The sequence below is a fragment of the Centrocercus urophasianus genome, unplaced genomic scaffold (assembly GCF_019232065.1).
Source record: "Centrocercus urophasianus isolate 14NV4802_14NV808 unplaced genomic scaffold, USGS_Curo_1.0 seq_27, whole genome shotgun sequence".
Taxonomy (NCBI): Eukaryota; Metazoa; Chordata; class Aves; order Galliformes; family Phasianidae; genus Centrocercus; species Centrocercus urophasianus.
In genome coordinates this window covers 6,076,433-6,099,011 of record NW_024884833.1, presented here as the reverse complement: position 1 = coordinate 6,099,011, position 22,579 = coordinate 6,076,433, and the positions used below count along the sequence as shown (strand labels likewise).

At 38.4% G+C, this 22,579-nt stretch overlaps 1 protein-coding gene and 1 non-coding gene across 4 annotated transcripts; both read left to right on the top strand.

Annotated features, from left to right (window-relative positions):
• The first annotated feature begins 991 nt into the window (after positions 1-991).
• HAUS6 (HAUS augmin like complex subunit 6) lies at positions 992-20,282 on the top strand. Of its 3 annotated transcripts, XM_042826957.1 has the most exons (17): positions 992-1,208; positions 1,434-1,529; positions 2,189-2,267; positions 3,357-3,489; positions 4,035-4,182; positions 6,776-6,841; positions 6,967-7,018; positions 7,264-7,437; positions 8,104-8,288; positions 8,834-8,951; positions 9,532-9,616; positions 10,160-10,241; positions 11,552-11,615; positions 12,285-12,470; positions 13,332-13,467; positions 13,930-14,940; positions 18,485-20,282. In XM_042826957.1, exons 1-17 carry the CDS (start codon positions 1,072-1,074, stop codon positions 18,547-18,549), a joined length of 2,817 nt encoding a protein of 938 aa, XP_042682891.1. In that variant the 5' UTR covers positions 992-1,071; the 3' UTR covers positions 18,550-20,282. The 3 variants fall into 3 exon arrangements, with proteins under 3 accessions (XP_042682891.1, XP_042682889.1, XP_042682892.1); XM_042826955.1 differs by lacking the exon at positions 18,485-20,282 and having other exon boundaries at positions 13,930-15,422; XM_042826958.1 differs by lacking the exons at positions 2,189-2,267; positions 3,357-3,489; positions 4,035-4,182; positions 18,485-20,282 and having other exon boundaries at positions 13,930-15,422.
• LOC122164746 lies at positions 11,330-11,459 on the top strand. Its single transcript, XR_006170310.1, has one exon.
• Positions 20,283-22,579: the final 2,297 nt, after the last annotated feature.

The following is a 22,579-nucleotide window of genomic DNA, read 5'->3' as shown; positions in this document are numbered from 1 at the left end:
GCATCTACCTCTTTGCTGCTGGGAGGGGCAGGAGACTTGGGCCATCTCAGATTCTCTCAGGTTGATTTTTCTGGGCTCTATGCCCTAACAGCATAGAGATGGGTCCCTTTGGCATGGGTGCTTTGTGTACAACAGGATGTTCCTTCTTTCCGCTTTACCTCCTGCATGCAAAATTGCTGGCCATCCCGATGCTGACTGTTGTGAGGCCTCAGCAGGAGAGGCTAAATGCTTGAAAAGGAAGTGGAGCAGAAGTAAGGATGGCAGCTGGAAATGGAGGGGGAAGATACTAGGAAATGAAAGGGAATAGAGAAGGGTAAGGTAGAAGCAGATTTATGATAAGAAAAAGGTTTAAAAAAGTCAAGAAGCGAATTGAAGGTAGGGGTGTTTCTGTTGTCAGCAGTAACCTTCTCACAATTAAACAAACACTGGGTTAACTGCTTGCTAGGAAATGCCGAAGCCGCGCTAGAGAGCACACAGCGCTTTCTGAGTGAGCGGTGCCGGGCGGACGCCGCTCGCTGCGTTTCTCTGGGGATCACAACCGCGCTCGGGCGCGGGGCCGCGCGTCGGCAGGGGCAGCGCGCCTGGGGATGGGCCCGGCACCGCCTCCCCGGCCGCGTCCGGCCACAGAAATGCCTTGAAATAAAAGACTGAACTGCACAGCCTGCTGTCGGTGCGAGTTTTACTTGGTTTTCGCGGTGAGGTTATACGATCACCTAAGCCAGGGAGGCCCCGACAGGCCAGCCCGGCCGTGCAGGCCTGGCGCTGCTACCCCCGCGGCAGGCCCTCGGTGGGCCCGCAGGACGGTGGCAGCTCGGCTCTTCTAGGCATGCGCCGTCCGTCCCGGCTGTGCCCGGACTCCAGTTCCCAGCATGCAGCGCGCCTAACGGACTCGGAGGGCGGTGTCACCACCGGCAGGACGCGGCTCGATCCTGTCCAATCAGCGCCCGCGCGTGGTCTCGCGGCTCCGCGGCGCGGCGAGTTCGGGCGGGAAGCGGGAGATGGCGGCGTGGCTGCCGTTGGGGTAGGCGGCCGTGGCCCGGCTTCCAGTTCTGTTTGCTCCTTAAGAGAAAGATGTTCCGGCGGCGTCCAGGCGCCGTGGGCGCGGAGTGGAATTGGGAGAAGGAGCATCTCTGGCTCTACCTTTTGGCTCTGGGCTTCGATCCGAAGGCTGCCGAAGGGGCTTCGGGCACAAACCTGCTGCTGGGACCGTAAGGCCGAGGGAGCGCCGGGGCGGAGGAGGGCGCGGGGGGGCCTCCAAGGAGGGCGTGGATGGTGTGTGGCGTGGAGGCATCAGGATTGCTTCAGAATTTAAGTTACAGTTCGTAATACTTCAATATAAAGTAACGTTCTGTGTTACTCTTAAGTGATGGGTTAAACGCTCTGTAAGCTTGGCTGCTTTGCTCCTTGTCATGTGGCTGTGTGTGTGTTTTTAGGACTGCCTTTGACATGCCGAGCTACAGCACTTTCCACGTTATTGCCCTGTTTTTGTTCACTAAGCTGGACAAGCAGCGGGCAGTAAACACTTTCAGGTGAGTGATTTGTTCAGTGTTGTTTTGTTCAGTGCTGTGCGCGTCGTAAAGAATATGGTGTAGCAATTAGTGAAGGGAAAAAGCGGTCTCTTGAGGAGTACTGTGGGAAAATGGCATTCTTTCAGTGGATTTGTTTCCCCTTTATCTGTAGTTTGGAAACTTATTTTAGACACAGCGGCTGTACTTTGATAAACTTAGTGTTTCTGCAGAAGCAAAGTAATCTGTCTCTGCCTTTTGTTTTCCGCACCAAACACTGAATGATTTCTCCCAGTTTAGATATTGCTGCTGAAAATTTTCAGTGTGATAAGAATCCTGTCTTCATGTTTTCTGGTATGACAGAATTGCTTTAGTAGCTTACCGATTAAATAAACTGTGGGGGGAAGGGTACAAAAGCTGTAAGCATTCAGGCTGCTTTTTCTGAGTCTAAAGCAAGTACAGACAAATCTCTCTCTGAATAAGTCCATAATTCTCACATCAAGAGAAATCTTGTTTTAATATGCTTCTTGCTGTTTTTGGTCTGGGCATCATGCATCATTCTCAGATGGCATCACAGACAAAACTTTGTTTACAGTGTATGAACGATGTAACTGAATACTTGAAGATATATTAAAATATATTTTTTCCTCTCTCCTCTCCTGTTGCCTCTTTAAAATGGAAAGAAACTGTATGTTTCCAGATGTAAAACCTTCAGATCTTGAATTCAGGAAACTGTGCAGCTCATGGCTGAAAGAAATTTCGGTAAGTGTTAAGAGGAGTGGAAACTGATTGTCTGTTGGTTTCTCTGACGTCATTCTTTCTTTGTTGTTGTTTGCTCTGAAAGAACATAACTGAGTTTTAAATCAAAGGAATAGGTTTTAGTTAATGCCTTATTTTGTGTAGTGTATCATATCCTTCCTCAGTAAAAGCTGTGTTACGACAGAGGTTGAATCTCGGATGCAAAAGCTGCTATGTATTTCTTCTGGTTGATCATATTTGGTGGTTATGGAATCACAGAATATCCTGTGTAAGAAGAGATCCAAAAGCCTGTATGATGCTTGTATGGATGGAACTACAGAGGTTGCTCTGAAAGTACTGCCTCTTGCTTATTTCCTTGGAAATAGAACAGATAAAAGGAGCTAATAATTTCAGAGCAGCCTTGTAATTTGCTCTAACTTGGAAGATACTTGGTAAAGTTAAATGAAAAGGTATTTATTATTTAGAAGTGATTTCAAATACTTTAAAAACTTAAGATTGCTCTTTACGTATAGGGAAATTTGACTATAAAGTTTAAGGGCATTGTTCTAAAGAGACAAAACAAAATTTCTTGTTTTAGGTATCATTGACTTCTTAAGCCTTCTGGTGCTGCATTTGTTTAAATAGGAGATCTAGAAATCTTTATGTACTCGGGCATTTTGAGTAATAGTGGACAAGATGAAACCTGCCTACAAAAAAAAAACCTTAGTAAGGTCAAAGAAGAACAAATTACAGAGTTAAGTTATCTCAGCAGAAAGTGAGAAGGAAAGCCTGAATGTTATTGTAAGGTAGAGATTGCTAGTAGGAATGAGGAGGGTAGAAATTTCTGAAGTTTACTTTACACTAGACTTTATCTTGAAACTAATTTTTTTTGTATGGAACTATGGGTCATAGAAGAATGTTCAGAAAATATTAGTTTCTTTCTTGGAGTAGAATAACCATCAGATATAGTGACAAAGCAGATTAGGTTTTCATTGGACTTGCAAGCAAATAGGATGCAGTGCTTCTGTGTTCTTTGCACAAGAATGTTTGGTGGCTGTTTATAGCTATTATTTTTTTGACTAATTGTATATTTAAAATCAATTTCACATCTAGAATGAAGAGGGAAGTGGTATTCCTCAAGCTGCAGCTTCTTTTTTTCTTTATTCTACTGGTCATAAATTTATTCACTTAATGTACCGGTTTGCAAGATATGTAGTAGTTAAAGATCTGAAAAAGAGCTCTGCAGGTAAGCTGTTATGGAACAGTAATGTTATTTCATTTATCACTGTCAATTAATGTCTGAAGTTCTGAATGCATGCCAAAAGCTGAAAGTAGGTCTGTATCGGTTGCTTAGCTCAAAATCTCTCACAGAGTTGCTGTGTGCTTGCATAGAACTCATAGAACAATGCAGACTGCGTGGCTTACTGTTACTTTGCAGATCTTGGTCCTAGGTTCATGTACATAATGTTGACTGTGCATCCACATGATGATTTACTCCAAAAGTGTTTTTTTATTATATGCTCTTTTTCACAATGCGAGGATTCTGAAGGATGTAGACTACCTGTTGTAGACATTTTGTGTTTTCTTGGCATAAAGAACAGGAAAAAGGTGTGAGAGGGAAGGAGGGAATGGAGAAAGCTGTCAGAAAAGATAGTATACTGCATAACCTGCTTCAGTCCAGGTAAAATGGGCAACCTTACATATAGTTCTCTTAATTAAAATTAGGGAGACTAGGAAGTTACCTGTTTCCTAAAAGTGAATCATGCAATCCAAATATTAATTTTCTTTTAGACAGCAAAATACCTTTTGTTAAAGCTGTGTGCTTCAGTCCTGAGGATTTGTGTAAGGCAGATGAAAGATGCAGAGTGGCACGTAATGAACTTCTGCAGATTTTACTGAGGAAGGATTATATCATCCGAAAATATAAGAAAACATCCCAGTGAGTAATGTCTTTAAAGAAACAGTATTTTCATAAAAGCTTACTTTTTGTGTGTACTTTTGAAAGGATCTGAGCAGGGTGTATCTCACTCCCTTTGTGAGTTGTGCTGAATTCATTACTTTGCTCCACATTTGCCTCCTTTAATTAATTTTAACGTACTATTTGTAGGAAATTACTTCTTCAGTTAGGAGACGCTGTATATTGGAAGATGCAACTACCTGGTCACTGAGAATATAGAATTCTGCATGTGTGGCGCTATTTGAAGGATCTTACATGAGAAGATAACAGTTTCAGAATATAATGTCAAGTCTTTGCTTTATGGTGTAGGATTTTATTTGTGTAACTCCTAGTTAATTCACCAAAATTTGCTGTTCTTTCTTTGTCTAACACTGTCAGAAATATTTTTTTCAATTTTGTGTGGGGCTCTGTGGAGCCAAGAGTTGGACTCAGTGATCCTTGGGGATCCTTTTTAACTTGGGATATTCAGTGATTTATTCTTTCTCGTGAGAATTGCTTCCAGTTTCGTTAGAAATAATAATTAACTCTGTATACAGGCATAGAGTAGATTTTCATTGGAATTTACATAATTTAGGTGAGATACTTCACATGATTGGAGAGGTGTAGTGGGCAGTTGCAAGCTTTTTAGGAAAGAGCATAAAAGGTGGAGGGATTGTAGTGTAGGTAAAAAGAAGTTTCAGTGCATGGAGCTTAATTATATAAAAGGAGATCAGTCCGTTTCATGCCTTTGGATTAAAATCCGAGATGTCATCATGAAAGGTGTTGTATAACATTCCTTGATTAGGGAAAGTTCATAAAGCCTTCTTAGACAAATGAAACACATTTCACGCCTCCAGACCCCAATTTATACTGATGAATTCAGTTTATGCTGGAAAATGTAGTGGTGCATAAGCAATCTAGGCAACTTCTGTACTGCACTGAGGATGACTTTAATACAGTCACTGGGTGTGCTGAGTAGGAATTATTTTGGATTGACTGACTTAAGGGAGACTTGTCTGGAGGCATAACTGTGAACAGGAGCTTTATCATCAGCTCAGCCAAGATCACAGAACTTAAGATCCAAGGGAATGAGAGGAAGACAACTAGAATTGAAAAGACACTGAGGTTAAGAGCAGGTTTCTACGTGGCAGCTGTTATGAGGTATTTTTTGGAAGGAAGGGGAGCTGAGAGGTTCCAGGATATTCTCAGAGAAACCATTGTTGAAGCTCAGAAATGGTCCATCCTGTTAAATGGAAGTAAAAAAAGCATGCACTACAGGAAACCAACCTTTTGAAATGGTGAACAACTTTTAAAATTCAGAAGATAATAAGTAGCATAAAAGGTGACTGTGTTCCAGATAAGGATATAGAAGTATCTTTCAAGTGTGCAGCAATACAGTTAAATCACCCCAAGGATAGTAATACCTCAAAGGCTAACTGGCAGCTCATCATGATTGGAGTTCCTGTGGAGTTGATCTTGAGTTATTCTTCACTTTTATAAAGAGTCTGGATGAGTGGGATGAGTGCAGTCAGATTTGCAGATGATGCCTTATGAAAACAGTTAGTCATGCTAGAACAAAAACAGGTCACGCTGGATTTGATTCACGAGAACTGTATGAGGTTTAATGAAGATGAATGTGAAATTTGGGATTGAACAAAGCAGCCATTTGATCTGGTGAATTACTGATGGGGAAGCAGCTCTACCAAAAGCAGCCAGCAGTGAGGATTTCGTTGGTCTGCAACCTGAGCGTGAGCCTGCAGTGTGCTCTGGCAGCAGGGGTGACCAATAGCATTCTGTATGGAAGAGGAGTACAGGCAGCAGAACATAGGATGGATTCATTTCATTCTGGTTTGCACTACTTATACTGCACCTGGAATACTGTGTTCAGTTTTGGTACCTCCAATTGAAGAGAGACATTGAAAACTAGGGAGATTCTTGAACAGAAACTCCATGCTTAGAACTTTTGAAAACTTGACACATGAGGAAAGGTTGTAGTTGGGTTTATTTAATCACTATCACTATTTAATCACACATAGATCACTATGTTTTGGGGTGTAATCACACTTTTCCCTTATCTAAAGGGTAGCTAAAGAAGAGATGGAGGTACTTCACATTAATTTACAATGACAGAACAAGAGGCACAAGCTGCTTCAGGGGGGAAACTCTGGATATACAAAGAAAAAAGGTTTCTCATGTGAAAACAGTTAAAAACACTGAAGAGGTGGTACAATTTCCTACACGGTTTTCAAGACTGGTCTTAACAGGGCCATGTACAGTTGATGAATATATTTAAAAGTTTATACTGATAAACAACAAAGAAATTTTTAGAAAAAATACATTTTGGGTCTAATAAAATTTAAGCTACTGCAGTGGAATATGACAGCTTAATTTACAAATTTTTAGTGGTTTTTCTGGCTGTCTTTCTTCTCAGGGTTGTGGTAAGGATCTTTCATATCAATTTTTACGTTGTTCCAAAATAACTTAATTGTTCAGATCTGGAATGAATATAATCATTTAGTGAGTAAAATTCTGGAAGCAGCAAAACAAAAGCCTGGAGTTTTGAGAATCTGGGGTGACTGTAATTTTTTTTCTTTAGGTGTTTAATTAAAGAAATAAAACAGATGAAATGTGAATATACACACCTCCAGCAACAGTTGCAGAAGTAAGTATTTCTCCTTGGAACTACACTAGATAAATAAAACAATTTTAAAATTAATTTATATGAAGTATTATTGACTTCAATTTTACTGTAATCCACTTGAACTTTTCTCTTTCGTTTGCGTGTAGGATGGAATCAAAGGAACTAAACAAAAAAGACAGAGCTGAGAGAATTCAAAAGGTGAGCTTTTGACCTTTCCTTCCCCTTCCACTGCCCTGTCCCACTCCTTTTCCCCCCCTTTGTGGCAGATGATCACCATATTTATAACATTTGTGTAATATTTATCGCCATACTGGTATTTCTGCTTGTCTACCTGTGGTTATGCTACCTAGCTGTCTCTTCTGCCTGTATGCTATTTTGTTATTGTATTGTGTTATTATGATAGGTGTTTTAACATAGAATTTTTGTCCTTCTTTATCATTAAGGTTCGTAGTATGTGGACATTGATAACGGAAACCTTTTCATCTCTGAAAAAGGAAATGGAAATTGTAGAGTCTGTATGTGGAGGTCATGTTGATCAGATCGTTTTCGATGGAAGTAATGTTGTTGTCAGTATCCCACGTCTGTTGGTTGACAAAGTTGAAAATGAAACACGTGAAGTAAGTAATTTTTGTCCATGCTAAACTGTTTTGCTTTTTTTTTTTGTCCCCAAGAGTGCACTTAGGTACTTTAGAATTAAATACCTTTCACAGATGATAAAAATGGTTGCAAGGATAAACAAAACATGTAAAATGATTGTAAAAGCTTGTATGATTATGCTGCTGTTCTGTATTGGCAGTTTTTGAATTGTTTTCTTTTGAAGTTTGACATGCAGACCTGCATTGCTAGGTTTGTCTAGTCAGTACTTGAATTTTTGCCCAACTGAGACTATAAAATAAGTTTGTCATTTAAACTATAGTACTAAATTGATTTTGTTTCCAGCATGGAGTACAGGGTGGTATTTAGGCCTGCTCTATCTTTTGAGGCAGTGATTAAATGGAATAGTTCCATTAGTTTATGCATTTTTAGTTCACACTGCTTTTTAGGCTGCCTTCAAGCAGATTATGCTTGAGAAAACCAATCTGAGGCTTAAATCAGGGGTGTGGAGTTTTTTCCTTTTTTCAGATTTTTTTTTAAATGAAACAGTTGGAACCGAATCAAAGTACGGACTGTGAATCACAGTGCAAACATTATCCTTGCTGTGAATACAGAAGACAAAACTTCCTGTTACTGATGTGTTGTTACTGTTCAGTAACACGTTTTCCTTTTGCTTGCAATACTTCAAGGTGTATGCGGGAAATTTATATGAAGGTGAAAAGCTGAACTTTTTAACAGTCATTCAACTATTAAATGAAGCCCTAAGAATTTTAAGAGATGAATCGTATCGGTTTGACTCAAAAAACCACTTACAGCCCATTGTGAATATGGCTACGTTACAAAGTAAAATGCTATTGCATTTGGAAGCAGTGAGGTAATTATCTGGAATTTTTGTCTGGTTCTCTGTTGTTTATTGTGTAAATCGTGTCATCTTATTCTTGAGTCTTTCCTGAAAGAATTGCTTATAGTGGGAACGTGTAGATTTGGTTTGACAAATTCATATTTGTCTTGATCCATCCGTATAATTTTTAAACTGGAATTTGTTGTTAAGTAACTTCAGGTTTTTTTTCCCTTGCTCCATAGATACTTTAGGGGTTTGTTTCTGGAGACCTGGTTAATTAGCTGATTTGCTTTTTCAATATTGCATCAATAAGTTCTGAGATTGCAAAATTTTATCTGAAACTGAGTCAGGGAGAGTTTAAGCATGTATTTGAATGTAGTTCTTCCACTGTAAGGAAACATAAAGACAATGCAGCAGCTGTTTTTTAGGTTGTGAATTTCTGTTAGATTTTAGTGCAAGCACAAATGTGTTGTTGCATATCAGAGGTTTTGTAGGATGAGGGGAACATTTGATTGTTATTATGATGTGTTTTTAAGTATAGTTTTTACTCCAACATAATGATCTTTCTTCCTTTGCAGACAAAGCATAGAAAATAAGTGCTTTATTTTGAATAAATCAAATTCTAGAAGACAGAAAGAGTTGATAATGAAGTGGGAACGCTATCCTGGCTGGTCTTCACTCTGCAATCAGGATTTAGTAAGTAGTGCTCAGTTGATCTGATGCTGGGGAAGGGAAGTGATGAAGTGCATCTGTACTGGTGTTTTCCGTTGTCGTATGATGCTGTACATCTTTGTTGAACTTCATGGTTAGTGAAGTATAGCAGAGTATAGCACAGTATAGCAGAGATTGCTTTCTGAAGTAGTTTTTCTTTGCAAAGAAAATATGCTCAACTTAGTGACAGCTAGTGTGACTTCATTTAATGTAGTGGATGGAACTGCCTTGACAGCACAAATAAGAGTTGATTAATTTATATATCAACAATACATACTTCTTCTTCCCTCTGCTGTAGAAATTGAGCTTTTATGTACTATTACTGGACATCTACTGAATTGTATTTTCCCCTTTAAAGGGATCTCCTTGATGAACAATAGAAATTCCATTCTGATGCTCGCATCTGTACAGAAATCTAAGGTTATATCCTTGCCCCAGTAGTGATCAAAAGCTGCATGTTGAGCCTGGCTTATCATTTGCAGAAAAGCTACTATAAATAACTGCCTGTTAATTGCTGATGTTACACAGTTTTTTCTCATTGTTTGTGTAATTTTTCTTTTGAAAGGATCTGAGTGTGGTACAGGCTGTATCAGAAGCAGAAAAGGATTGTGAAGATTATATCTTTTCTCAAAATCCAGGATCAGATTCAGGTGAAAGAGAAGCTTTTCCTTCTTCCCCACCCCCACCTCAACTTTTATAAGTTTTCATGGAACCCAGAATCAATGAATTGTAGAATCACAGGTGTTGCAAAAGACTTCCAAGATCATCCAACGCAGCCCAACCATCTACTACATCAGACTACCACCAATATTAAGACTCCCTGCTTTTTGTTTGCAGATTTCCTTGTTAGACTTTGGTAATTTAGTTGTGAATGAATATGTAGAATAATTGCCTTTCATTTTGTCAACATAGTTCATTCAGGGGAGCATGTGGAATCTTCCCTCTCGAACAGGCATTCAGGAGCAGCACAAATGGGTGCTGGCTGCTAGTGGCATCTGTGCCTGCAGGAGCTTAATGAGCAAATGGGTTAAGATTCACCTGCAGTGGCTATATTGATTAATTTCTCTTTAAGTATTGGAGGAGCCTGTCCTGTGAATATTCTACGTCTGTGGTGTGAGTTACGTGTATTGCCCACAAAGGCTCAGCAACAACAAAAGAAGAAGCAATACTAAAACACTTACTTGCTTTTCTAGATATTCTAGACCTTTGGGAGATAAGTTATGGGAACAGTGAATCAACCATCAGTGTCTCATCATCGTTAACACCAACTAGATGGTATGACTTTAACAAGAAATTGATTTTAAAAAAACAAACTAACAGCCAACATCAGTGGAAATGATGGAAACTTATTTTGTGAGCATAAGTGGAATATTTCAGTAGTGCTCTCCTTGCTTGTTATGTCCACCTGGTAGGGTAAGTAAAAAGTGAAGTAACTATGGCTTTCTGCACCTGGAGACTGGTAAGCAACTGCTGGCTGATAGTGGGCAGCAGCTGAACGGCAAGATTTTAGCTGCAACTTTTTAACTACATTCAATTAAGTTTTAAGAGGCAAGGGGGAGACTGGATAATTCTTCTCAGATTAGGTTGATGTAGATGTATTTTCATCATAGTCTGAGAATAAGAAAACAGATATTCCTGGGAGCCTTGTTTCTGTGTTTAAAAACAAATAAAGCAGCCTAAACAAACAAATCTAAGAGAAATCCCAGATTTGTGTCTTCTAAAATAACTTTTTTCTGTCTCTTATTATAATTTAAAAAAAAAAAAAAAAAAAAAGGTTAAAACAAGACAAAATTTCAGAAGTCTTTCAATGGGTTTTGACACAATATTTCATTAGTGCCAGAAAGTTTAATAAACTTGAATAACGGTATCACAAGATTGAAATCCTACGAATATTTGAATGTTGCCTACTAGAAAAGAGGGAGTTGGCAAAGAAAAACAGTGCTGATATCATATACATTGACATCAGCAGCTTATTTGCATATGAATCTCAAAAATTGTCCAATTGCTTAATGGAATTTCTCTCAGTGACTTGTTACAGCGTGGATTATTTTCTATTTATGATTGTAAAGACATTCAGCAGTAAGTATTGAAATTTTAGGCTGTCTTCCTAAGAAGTGAGTTCTGTATGTTACATTTTAGAGCTTTGCCGTTAATACTGCAGTAATCAGAAATGATTAGACTTGAGTATGTGGTAGTCAGGTGATGTGTGTATGAATATTTAGGGGCAAGAACATCAAATCCGCAGAAGGTTTTCCAGTTGCCTTTGGTAGAAGAATATGGAAGACTTGTTTATAAAATATACTGCAACACCCCTTCTCTTTCACTTTGCTAATTAAGGGAAAAAGTTACATAATTACCAAGTTTGGGAGGCTGATACACAAATAGAGCTGAATCTGCTCTAGTTGTCACCTGTTCTCCCTATAGTAAAATTGCCTTCTGATGACCGGGACGAATTGAGGGAAATCGTAACGGACAGATACGGGGCACACAGGTGTGTAGTGGCTGTGCACTAAGTCTTGTATGCTACTTGTTTTGTTTTTCTCTAAAATTGCTTTTTTTTTTTTTTTTTTTTTTTTTTGTTGAAGGATCTCTTCAAAATCTTCAGAGTTGTCAGAAACATCTGAAAACAAAGACCTCTTAACTGAAAAGGTTATTCTTAAGTGATTTATCGCCTGTCCAATAACTTAAATGTCTTTAATATTTACTTCTGATGTTACTTGAAGCCTGGACTTAGTATGTTTTTCTGTGAATTTTTTTTTAAAGCAGTACAACTGTTCCTCTGAGTCAGTCCTAAACTGTGAAAACTAATTGCCATGAACTTCCTTAAGAAATAGGCAAGCAGTAGGAAATACGGGAACTTGACTATGACTTCTAGTACAACATCCAGTGTATCACAGATTTCCTGCCTGTGAAAACAGAACTGACTTTTTTTGTTGTGAGCAATTGTCAGACTAGGAAGTTCCTTTATGTTGTGTCCAAAAACAAGAGATACAATGTGTCCTAGGGGGAAATTGTATGTACAGTTGTCCATTGTACTGTTGTTCATTGCAGCTTTTTGAAGGTAGTTGCAGATGATATTGTCTGTGTTCAGTAGTGACACCTCATTGTAGCCTCTGCTTATGTCCTACTTTTTTTTTTGTTTTTAAGTAAAATGAGTGTCACAATAACTTGTATTTAGTTAGAATTTAAAACCTTGAAATATTCTTGCTGATATAAATGCCAAGTTCGTTGCTCTCAGAATTTGTGCAGCATCTCCTTTATGCTAGTTTTCTGAGACTTGAATTTAAAACTTTTCATAACTACTCTATATTCCTCTAGGACTTGCATATTGAACCAGACAGTGGGAAAGAAAAGCCCATGCCTCCAAGGATCTCGGAGGATGGAAAAGATGAGCTCACCTTATCAGAATCATGGGAAAACTCAGAAGGTCATGTTACCCAGAGAGATGCTCCTCTTGAAAAGAAGGTTGTTCTTGAGAAAGCTAGAGAAGAATTGGCAGAAGAGGTTAGGAAAAGTTATTGTTGGTGGTTTTTTTTTTTTTTTTTTTTTTTTTTTTTAAAAAAAATATGTTAAAAAAAGAAATTGAAGTTTTTTTTGTAAAGTAGTTCTTTTCATGTGTGTATATAAAAGGTTTTTTTTTTTTCCTTGCTAGACAGTTGCCACTGAGTGTTAGGAGTGATGATGGCCCAATGAACTACAATCTGAAAGCATAGAACAAAGCACAGAATGTTTCTAAGCCACTGCAACATGAATAGCACTTCCAAAAGAATCATAATGTGATTTTTAACACCTTTCATACTTTAGTTTCTGAACCACTGCATGTATTTAGAATTTGAAAGTCCTTTTTGTTTTTGAATTCTGTGGCTCAAACATTTAACAGATTTTCGGAATTTTAGCAAATATTTAACTTTTTTTTTTTTTTCACTTTAAGAGTTAAAAAAGGAAAGGAATTCCTCTAGAAGATTGATTATTATGTTCACCACATCTTGATTTGAAAATTAAATTATCTTTCAGTGAAAGAGGGCAATTAGTTGTCGTCTGTTCTATTTTTGGAACTCTAACCTTTATACTTACACCATTCTTGACCAGTATCTCAAATATCTTTTGTGTGTGTGTTTTCATTTTAAAGGTAGATTCATGTGGGAGCTTCTAATCAAATTCTGATTTTGCTACCATAACTTAATTTTGTGTTTGTAGAGTACTGGTCGCGTTTTAAGCCTGAGTAGTAAATTGCAGAATAATCAGGAGGTTCCAAACTAATCCAGTCACTTAAGAGAACGTGATTTGCTTGGAGTCATAGCTAACAGAAGTAAAGAAGTTATAATTATGCTTTCTCAGAATTTGCTCTTCTGTAATATTCTACAGATTGCAAAAATAATAACATCAGAGTCACCTCAGAGTGATGCAGGAAGAGGAATAGCATCAGATGATCTCATTGACTTTCTGGATTTTAACCCGTTTTTGACAAGGAAACAAATTCACCGAACTCCAGAAAATCTGCGTGAGTCTAAAATGCTGTTTATACTATATGCTATCACTAATAAGAAATGTAGCTAGCTCATTGGCATTGGACGTCTCACACATGAAGAATAATTCACTGAAGCTGCATGTAACCCTAAAGTCTCACTTGTGTAGCTCAGGATCAGCAAGTACTGTAAATTTGCATAAATGTTTCTGCTAGCATAGATGTTTCCTGTGTAGAATCCCCTTCTGTTGTGAGGTAAGTGTCTTGGGAAAACTAAGCATAAACAAGTATAAAGGCGTTATTACATATATATATTTATTTTATATATAATATATTATATAATTTATATATAATATATATAAAATACTTTTATATTTTATATTTATATAATATATATATATATTTTCTAATTTCCTTATGTTATTAACTGGACAGTAGAAAAGTTTGGTTGGGAGTGTGAAAAAAATTTAAAAATTTTATTTGTTTTTATTTCATTAGTTTCTGAAATTAGAAACTCATGGAGAAAAGCTATTCAGTCTGAAGATTTGTCAGATGCAGAGCTGGTTTCAACCGAAGAAATAATAGATGCTCCAGTGGATGCTAGTCCTGCAATCCAGGATAAGGCAGCCATTAGTTTAGATGGGGGTTCCTCTTCATCTGCTGTACCTAACGTTGATTATCCATTGTCAGAACAAAAGTCCAAAAGAAGTTCTGCAGAATTTGCAGTTCTAATGCAAATGATAAGTCAAATCAATGTACCTATGATTTGGGAAGAAACATCTGAGATACTAGAGGATTTGGACAGTGAAGAAGAATTAGAGGACGCTGTTTCTGGAGAAAGTTTTATAGGAAAAACAAAACAATCACCGTGCATGTATGTAGAGAAGAGCTTGAATACTCCATGTATTTCTTCAGAAGACAGTAGTAAAGTGAAAACTCTACCCTCAGATCATCTTTTGGGTTTAATGGATAAAGATCTGCTGTGGAATGCGTCTCCAGTGTTAAGTTCTAAGAGCTGTGAAGTTGATGATTTTGGGATGCTGCATGAGACTACTCCAGAAGAGCTTAGTAGCAGAAGTTCTAATAAATTTGTGATGTCTGAATCTGGATTAGGTTTTTTAGGCAATGTATTTATACCACATAATACAGTAAATCAAGGGAATATTCTTAATTTAAAGCCAAATCTAGATTCCCTGCTCAGCAGATACAAAATGCTGAAAAAAAGTGTATCTGGAGAAGAACAGGAACTGCATGAGGTGTTTATTGGAGATGAATCTTTAAGTAATTTCTCAGACATAAGTCTTTCTCCAGATGAAGGAGAAAGAGGCGATTTGCAAATGTCTGTAGAACGCTTCAGCTTGGATGAAGAATTTGCCAAGATAAAATCACCAGTATCTCTTCCTGACAAAAATTCTTCCCTGCCATCTTTGCTGGTCTTCTCTAAACACCTAGAAGAAATGGCATCAAAAATTAATGAAATCCCATTAGACCTGATAAATAAATTGAAGGGTAAGTGCCCATGTACTTTAGCAACCAGATTTTTGTCCATTTTGCCACCAGTTATACTACCACATGTGTCATCTGATAGCTGAACCCTCCTGTAAAAGTGTTGGACAAAAGATTATTTGCATGCTTATTTCTTATAGATGATGGGACAAAAGCAAAGCATATGTGTTCTTTTTTTCTTGTTTTATGTATGTCTTTCAAGGATGAAAAAAGATACTTGTCTGATTTTCTAAAGAAACCTACAGCTATTTAAAAACAACAACAACAAAAACAAACAAAAAAACCACTGTACGTGCATTAGCAGCAGAGTCCTCTGAAGTTATATCTTGAGAATTCACGAAGTTGATTTGAAATAATACGTTTACCCTGTGTATGTGTAGCTCTTTAGAAATATATAGTAGGCAATATAAACTGGTGGAGTTCTCGGTTACATGTCTGTAGTCTACGTGTCCTCTTTTGTTTAACCACTAGTGCACTGGTTTAAGAAACGCAAAGTTAACTTTTATGTACGTGAATAAAGATGGGCTAGTAATGGCAATACACTACTAAAACTTATGCTTTTAGTGACATACTAGAAGTCTCAGGAGCAGTGAGATTTATGCTTTTTGTGAAGGATTGCCACTTTAAATAGCCAGACAAAAGGTAGTGATGCTTTTTCAAGTAATGCTTGACAAGGAAAACTTACTATATGCAGGGACTCGCATTGTTTGTAAACGTCAGTGGCTTAGGTTATTGCTTAGTTTACCTCACTTTTAGTAAGAGAAACAAAACTGCTGCAGTGCATCTGCTGGATACTGCTCTGTAAGATATTTTTCAGGATAACTTAACTGAAGACAAAATCTTTCCTTTGATAACCACTTTGTACTGTATGACTTGTACTTTGGTATTGTTTTGACATAGTGTTTTGTGAAGAGATCTTGTAAGTGTGTGACAGTGACAGTGCCATTTGCTTTTTTCCATATCAAAGCATTGAGTAGATGATACTTTGGTCTAATCTACTGCCAGTGTAAAAGGCAACTTGATACAGAATCACAGAATTCCTGGATTGGAAGGGACCTCAAGAGATCGAGTCCAACTCCCTGCTTAAGCGGGCATCGTACAATAGGTTGTACAGGTAGGCATCCAGATAGGTCTTGAATGTCTCCATACAAGGAGATTCTATAGCCTCTTTTGGTGACCTGTGCCATAGCTTCATCACCCTTCATCTTCATGATTGTATGGAACTTCCTATGTTCAAGTTTTAGGCCATTACTCCTTGTCCTATTGCTGCGCTACACTAGGAAGAGCCTGGTCTCATCTGGTCAGATATATGTATATATTAACACGAATTAGATCTCCCCTCAGTTATCTTTTCCCCAGGCTGAACAGACTCAGGTTACTCAGTCTTTACTCCTACGGGAGATGTTCCTGGTACTTCATCATCTTTGTGGCCCTCTGTTGGAATCCTTCTACAAGATTCCTGTCTTTTTTATACTGGGGAGCCCAGAACTGGGTACAATATTTTAAATGTGGCTTCACCAGGGAAGAGTAAAGGAGGAGGATTACCTCCCTCGACCTGCTGGCCATGCTCTTTAATGCTCTTTGGTGTACTGTTGGCCTGCTTTGCCACAAGGGCACACGGCTGGCTCATGGCCAGCCTATTGTCCACAAGTACACCCGGGTCCTTCTCCGCAGATGTTCTCTCTGGCAGGTCATTCCCCAGTCTGTGTACTGATATCTGCAGTTATTACTCCCCACATGCAAGGCTATTATTACTCTTACTGAACCTCATTAGGTTCCTCCCTCCCTACTCTCTAGTTTGTTCAGGTCTAGTTGAATGGCAACACCTTCTTCTGGTGTGTCAGCCACTCCTCACAGCTTTGTATCATCAGCAAACTTGCTGAGATTGGTTTCTATCCTTTAATTCTGATCATTGATGAAGATGTTGAACAAGACCAGACCCAGCACCTATTCATGGGGGTTTATGCTAGTTACAGGCCTCCAACCAGACTCTGTGTCATTGATGACAATCCTCTTACCTCTGCCAGTCCTCAGTCCGCCTCACAGTCAACTCATCTATCTCACGCTTTCTAGGTGTCATATGAAGGATGCTGTGGGAGATGCTGTTTAACACTTTGCTAAAGTCAAGGTAGACTACATCCACTGCTCTCTCCGCATCTACTCAGCCAGTGATGATATCACAGAAGGCTACCAGGTTTGTCAAGCATGATTTCCCCTTAGTGAATCCATGTTGACTAATCTCAGTAACTTCTCTTCCAATTGCTTGGAGAGGGTATCCAGAACAAGTTCCATCACCTTTCCAGGGTTGGAGGTGAGGCTTGTAGTTTCCTGGATTCTCTTTCTTGCCCTTTTTGAAAACTGGAGCAACAATGGCTGTCCTCCAGTCTTCAGGCACCTCTCCCATTTGCCAAGAGCTTTCAAAGATTATCAATAAGGGAGTGCTTCGGCAGCCTCCTCTGCCAGCTCCCTCAGCACACATGGGTGCATCCCATCATGCCCCATGGATTTGTGTGCACTGATTTTGGCTAAGTGTTCTCTGTCCAGATGCTTGACCAACAGGGAATCTTTCTTTACCTGGACTGTCTTTCTTAACTCCGGGGTTTGGAATTTCCTGAGGTGCAGTCTTTGTAAGGGCTGAAGCAAAGAAATCATTGAAAATCTCCATCTTCTCAGTGTTTCCTGTTACCAGGCACCTACCTCATTTTGTAGGGGACCCACATTTTCCCTAGTTTTTTAAACACTGTTGATATGTTTAAAAAGCAAAAACCTTTCTTGTTATCCTTTACCTCTTTTGCAAGGTTTAATTCCAAGCAGGCATTAGCCCTCCTTGTTTCATTCCTACAGGCACTGGCAACATTTTTATGTTCTTCCTAGATGGACAGACTGTTTTTTCATATTTCATGGGCCTTCTTTCCTTTTAGTTTATCCATGAGTTCATTGTTCATTCACACAGGCCTCTTGCGACCTTTCCCCAGTTTCTTACTCTGCACTTCAGTAAGAAACTAGGTGATGCTCTGATCTTAAAATTGGACAAAGTGGTGTTTAAGTGTCAACCAGCTTTAATGGGCCCCTTACCTTCTAATGCTGTAGCCCAAAGGATGCCTCCAAGTAAATCTTTGAAGAGGTTGAAGTCAGCTCTCCTGAAGTCCAGGGCAGCAACCCTTAATGCTTTGCTTCTTCCAAACTTTCTTAACTAGGCTTCCAAATTTTCTCTTAAAATTGAGCATAAATGCTCACGCTGTATGTTTTCCACTTAATTCTCCTATATAAATAACTTAGTAACATGAAATTGTGACTGTACTGATAACAGATGATTTTATCAGACTTAAACTTGAAGTGCTCTTTTATACCTATTTTTTCACTGTGTGCTAAATGTTGTTGGAACAGTATTTCCTGTCAGTTAATTGAACATTTCACAGCCATCAAAATTGGAAATAGCACTTTATTACTTTTTTAATACATGCAGATACTTTAGGGACAGTATTTCTGTTAGTTAATTGAACATTATGCAATGTTAACCAATACTTTTTTTTTTTTTTCTCTCCAGATAAAGAGAAGCTGAATGAGAAGCTGAGCACAAAGGAATCACCATCGTTGTTAAAAAACTTGTAAAACATACGAACAATGGTAGTATTAAAATTATGGTGCACTTGAGTACTTCGTAATTTCTCCAAGCACTGTCTAGATGATAAGTTGCACTCCTATTTCTTGCCAGGCCTGTGTGCCAGATTTCTTGTCAGTGTCAGTTGCTTGCTTTGATCCCTTGTGTCTCAAGTCATCCATACTAATTTTCTGTGAACAACTCAAAACTTATGTACAAAATTATATATTCCTTTGTAAACACAGCTTTGAAAATAGATGTTGAGCATGTTGTTTTTCCATTTTCTAAAATTACATAACGTCTCAAAGGAGAAATCGCAAAATATTTGGTGTCTCTATCCTGCCCCTTTAAAATGGAAAATGTTTTTGCGCACTGCCTATTCTGGATTCTCTCCTCTTGAAACGTATGGTCAAGCATTACCATCAGTTTTCAGTGTTGATAAAGACCTTTTTCTGTAATAAATTTCTCCCATTTAAGTGGAATTTTTGGTACAATTCCTTCAGGCTTTGTACTAAAATTTCAAATTGAAGTTTCAAACTATGATTTCTGGTAGAGTTAATGCTATTTTATTTTCAGATTGTAGATATTCCGTAGTAGACTTATATAAATCTGTACACTGTGTGTAATGTATACATTTATGTTTATGACACTGCAGGGTAACTGACAATAACATTATGACAGTGCATTTCCATGTTGATCTAGTTGTTGAACAGCTCGAGACTACAGCTATCAGCTGTCTGAAATAGGCGCAGCTGTGTTGCTTGCAGACCTGAGTTCTAGAGCTTGGTGGTGGTGACTTTACAAAGGATTCCTAGGAAACTGACCAAGTACTTGTGCCCTGGTCAGAAAATGCTTGAAAGCAGGAACCACAGTGCACTGGTCAGGATGCTAGCAAAGGAGCTTGGTCACGCAAGCCAGGGAAGGAGCTGATCAGTTCAGACGTGCTCTGACAGTATGATCTGCTTCTCGAAGTTCCCAGATTTTTTTTGACATAATTGTTTCAAGAAATTGCTGCTGAAGAGGTTTTCTGCTTAGAGCATCTGCTGGGAAAGACCTGATCCGCAACTTTTTCTTACCAAACATGCATCCAGCGTCGCCTGTGCCTTTGCACTCAGTGCCATCCATGAAGACGTGCGTTTGTCAGCTGTGCTCCTGTGGGTATGTAAGAATATGGGGAAAGGAACTTGGAACGGGAGTTCCCTGCTAGCAAGATGCACTACTCATTAGTGCTACAGATGTTATTCGCTGCTCTTAAGTTACAAATGGAAAATTATAAATACTTTTTTCCATATGGGATGTACTGAATGATGTAATTCTTGGTTTTCTTTTTTGTTTTTCATAGCATAGAGGTATACAAATGGCAAGGAGACTTCCCATTTTTCTTTTTACATGGATTGCCTCTCTAAGAGGAGAGCATTTAACTTTTTGGCCACAAGTGTGGTTTCAAATACATCTTTCAAATACATACTACTAACTTTGAGTGCTTTAAATTAGTGAAAGTTATCCTTCCTCTGTAAATGTGCGAATTATGAAAAAGATGAGAACTCTGCAAATAGATGAGACTACTGAAAGCAGCAAGATTTGTTAGTACTTGTGTCTTTTGAATGTCTGCAAATGCAGACATTCAATGCAATAATTAGTTTTATGCCCTCTAACATAAGATCCATTTTCTCATGTTTGCAAGTTTAAAAAAAAAAAAAAAAAAAAAAAAAAAAAAAAAAGATGAAGTGGGGAAAAATATTGACTCAAAACTTTGTTTTAAAGCTGTAAAATTATAAAGAGGGAATGTATAAGATGCTGATACAGAGGTCATGTCAGATTGGAATGTATTACACATGATGAATAACAAATAAATAATAAATACATGTACTCCAGAAAGAGAAGTATTTTTTGTTACCAAGCTGCATTTTAAAAGTATTTTTATTTGTCTTATTTGTAAGATGCAAGTGCTTCTGCTCCTTCCATTCTTCATTCTGTATGCAGTATTCCTTTATTTGATAAGCTTTTGTTTTTGACTTTGAGACCTGTGTTAAAGAAAGGCAACAGTGATTTGATTATTCTGTTTTGGTATTGGTTTTGGTATGAAGGCCTTAAGCTTAAAGCTTTTGGATCTGGATTGAAAAGGATCCTTTACTCAATCCAAATAATGTATATGTTTGCTTTTGAGGCACTTAATCTTTCAGAAGCTACACAAGCTGCTAGGATAGATATTTTGCAAGAGCAGCTAAATAGGATGTAGATAATATGTGGCCTGTCTTACGAAAAATCCAACCGTAATGTGGGTTGCTGCCACATTGGCAGTTCTGAATTAAGTAGTAATGGCTAAGAATATGGCGCATGGAATCAGATCATCACAGAAATTAAACAATTTCCAGTATCTCAGTACTCAGCACTGATGAGGCCACACCTTGAGTACCATGTTCAGTTTTGGACCCCTCAGTTCAAGAAAGACATTGAGATCTTGGAGTGTGTCCAGAGAAAGGCAATGAAGCTGGTGAGTGGTCTGGAACACAAATATCAAGAGATGAGGGAACTGTTATTGTTCAGACTGGAGGAGGCTCAGGGGTGACCTTTCTCTCCCTTGAACAACCTGAAGAGAGTTTGTGATGAGGTGAGGTTCAGCCTCTTCTCCCATGTAACTAGCAATAGGATTAAAGGGAATGGCCTCAAGTTACACCAGGGGAGATTCAGGCTGGATCTTAGGAAATACTAGTCTGAAAGAGTGGTCAGGTGCCGGAATGGGCCTGCCTGGAAGGTGGTGGAGTCACCATTCCCGCAGGTGTTCAAGAAACAATTAGATGTTGTACTGAGGGATGTGGGTTAATGGGAAATGTTGGTGATAGGTGGACAGTTGGACTGGATGATGTTGGAGGTCTTTTCCAACCTTGGTGATTCTATATAAAATAGCAAAAATAAAACTGCCTTGCATCTAAGGAATTTCTCACTGTTTGCTTGTAGGCGAGTGGAACTGCTGAAGTCTAGTCTTACCAGTAAAGACCACGGCTTTTAAAAATACCAAGGTTTTATCAGTAAAGACCAAGAGGAGTTTTACTCAAATATGTCTATAAGCATTGTTTCTCAAATAATGGGGATTGCTAATTGTCAGCAAACCTCACTTCATCAATTTACAGCTTATCATTTTGGCAAAATTTTCTTCCTTTTTGTGGGTAGGTACGAGAACAAAATTAATCTGTTATTTCAAAATTTCTGTTTACTGAATGGTAAAGCAAATGGATCAAGAAGAGTTTTTGTGGTGTTAGACGTTCCGATAGTTTCAGAACATGGCAATGTAGAAGCATAGCGTTCTGGAAAATGGAATATAGTATTAAAGCCCTAAGCTTCTGAAGAAGGAAACTTTGAGGATAGAATGAATATCAAAGAAAAGTAGCATCATGAAGTTGCTTAAAAATAAATTAGTGGGCCATTGAACAACTGTACCTTCTAATGAGAGAAGTTGGTCATTCTCCTCTTAATCCTCCAATCAGACTGACTGAGTCTTTCTACTAAAAATAAGTTCAGTTTACAGCAGCACAGATAACTGCTCTTGGCAGGGTTTTGAAGACAGGTACTGTACGTATGTTGGCTTTCTTAAGTCAGCTAGGAGCTTGCGGTCTTTAATCAATTTTCAATTTCCTTTCTAGAATTCGTTCTTTGTCTGAAAGGGCTATGGCAGAGCATGTTTGTGAGTGCACCAGGAAGTCTGTATTCCCTTAAGGAAAATGACTGCACTGCATATGAGTACTGTATTTTTTTTTTTTTTTTTGTGAAACTTGGTAGCCACCTGCAAATCATGTGTTTGCCTTTTTGTTACGTGGTTTGCCAGTGTAGTTTTCAGACCTGAGTTTTGTACCCCTGGCAATATTTGATACTCAGCTGAATTGTGACAGTAGTGTGTTATGAGTAATATTTTCTGCAACCATGTTGTTGTAAATATTTGAAATAGTGGCTCTCTAAGTTATAGTTTGATGTGCTTGTGATCTCTGTGATCTAGTTACGATAGATTGGTTGGATTTAAATGGTCCAAAGATTTGCAAATTGTTG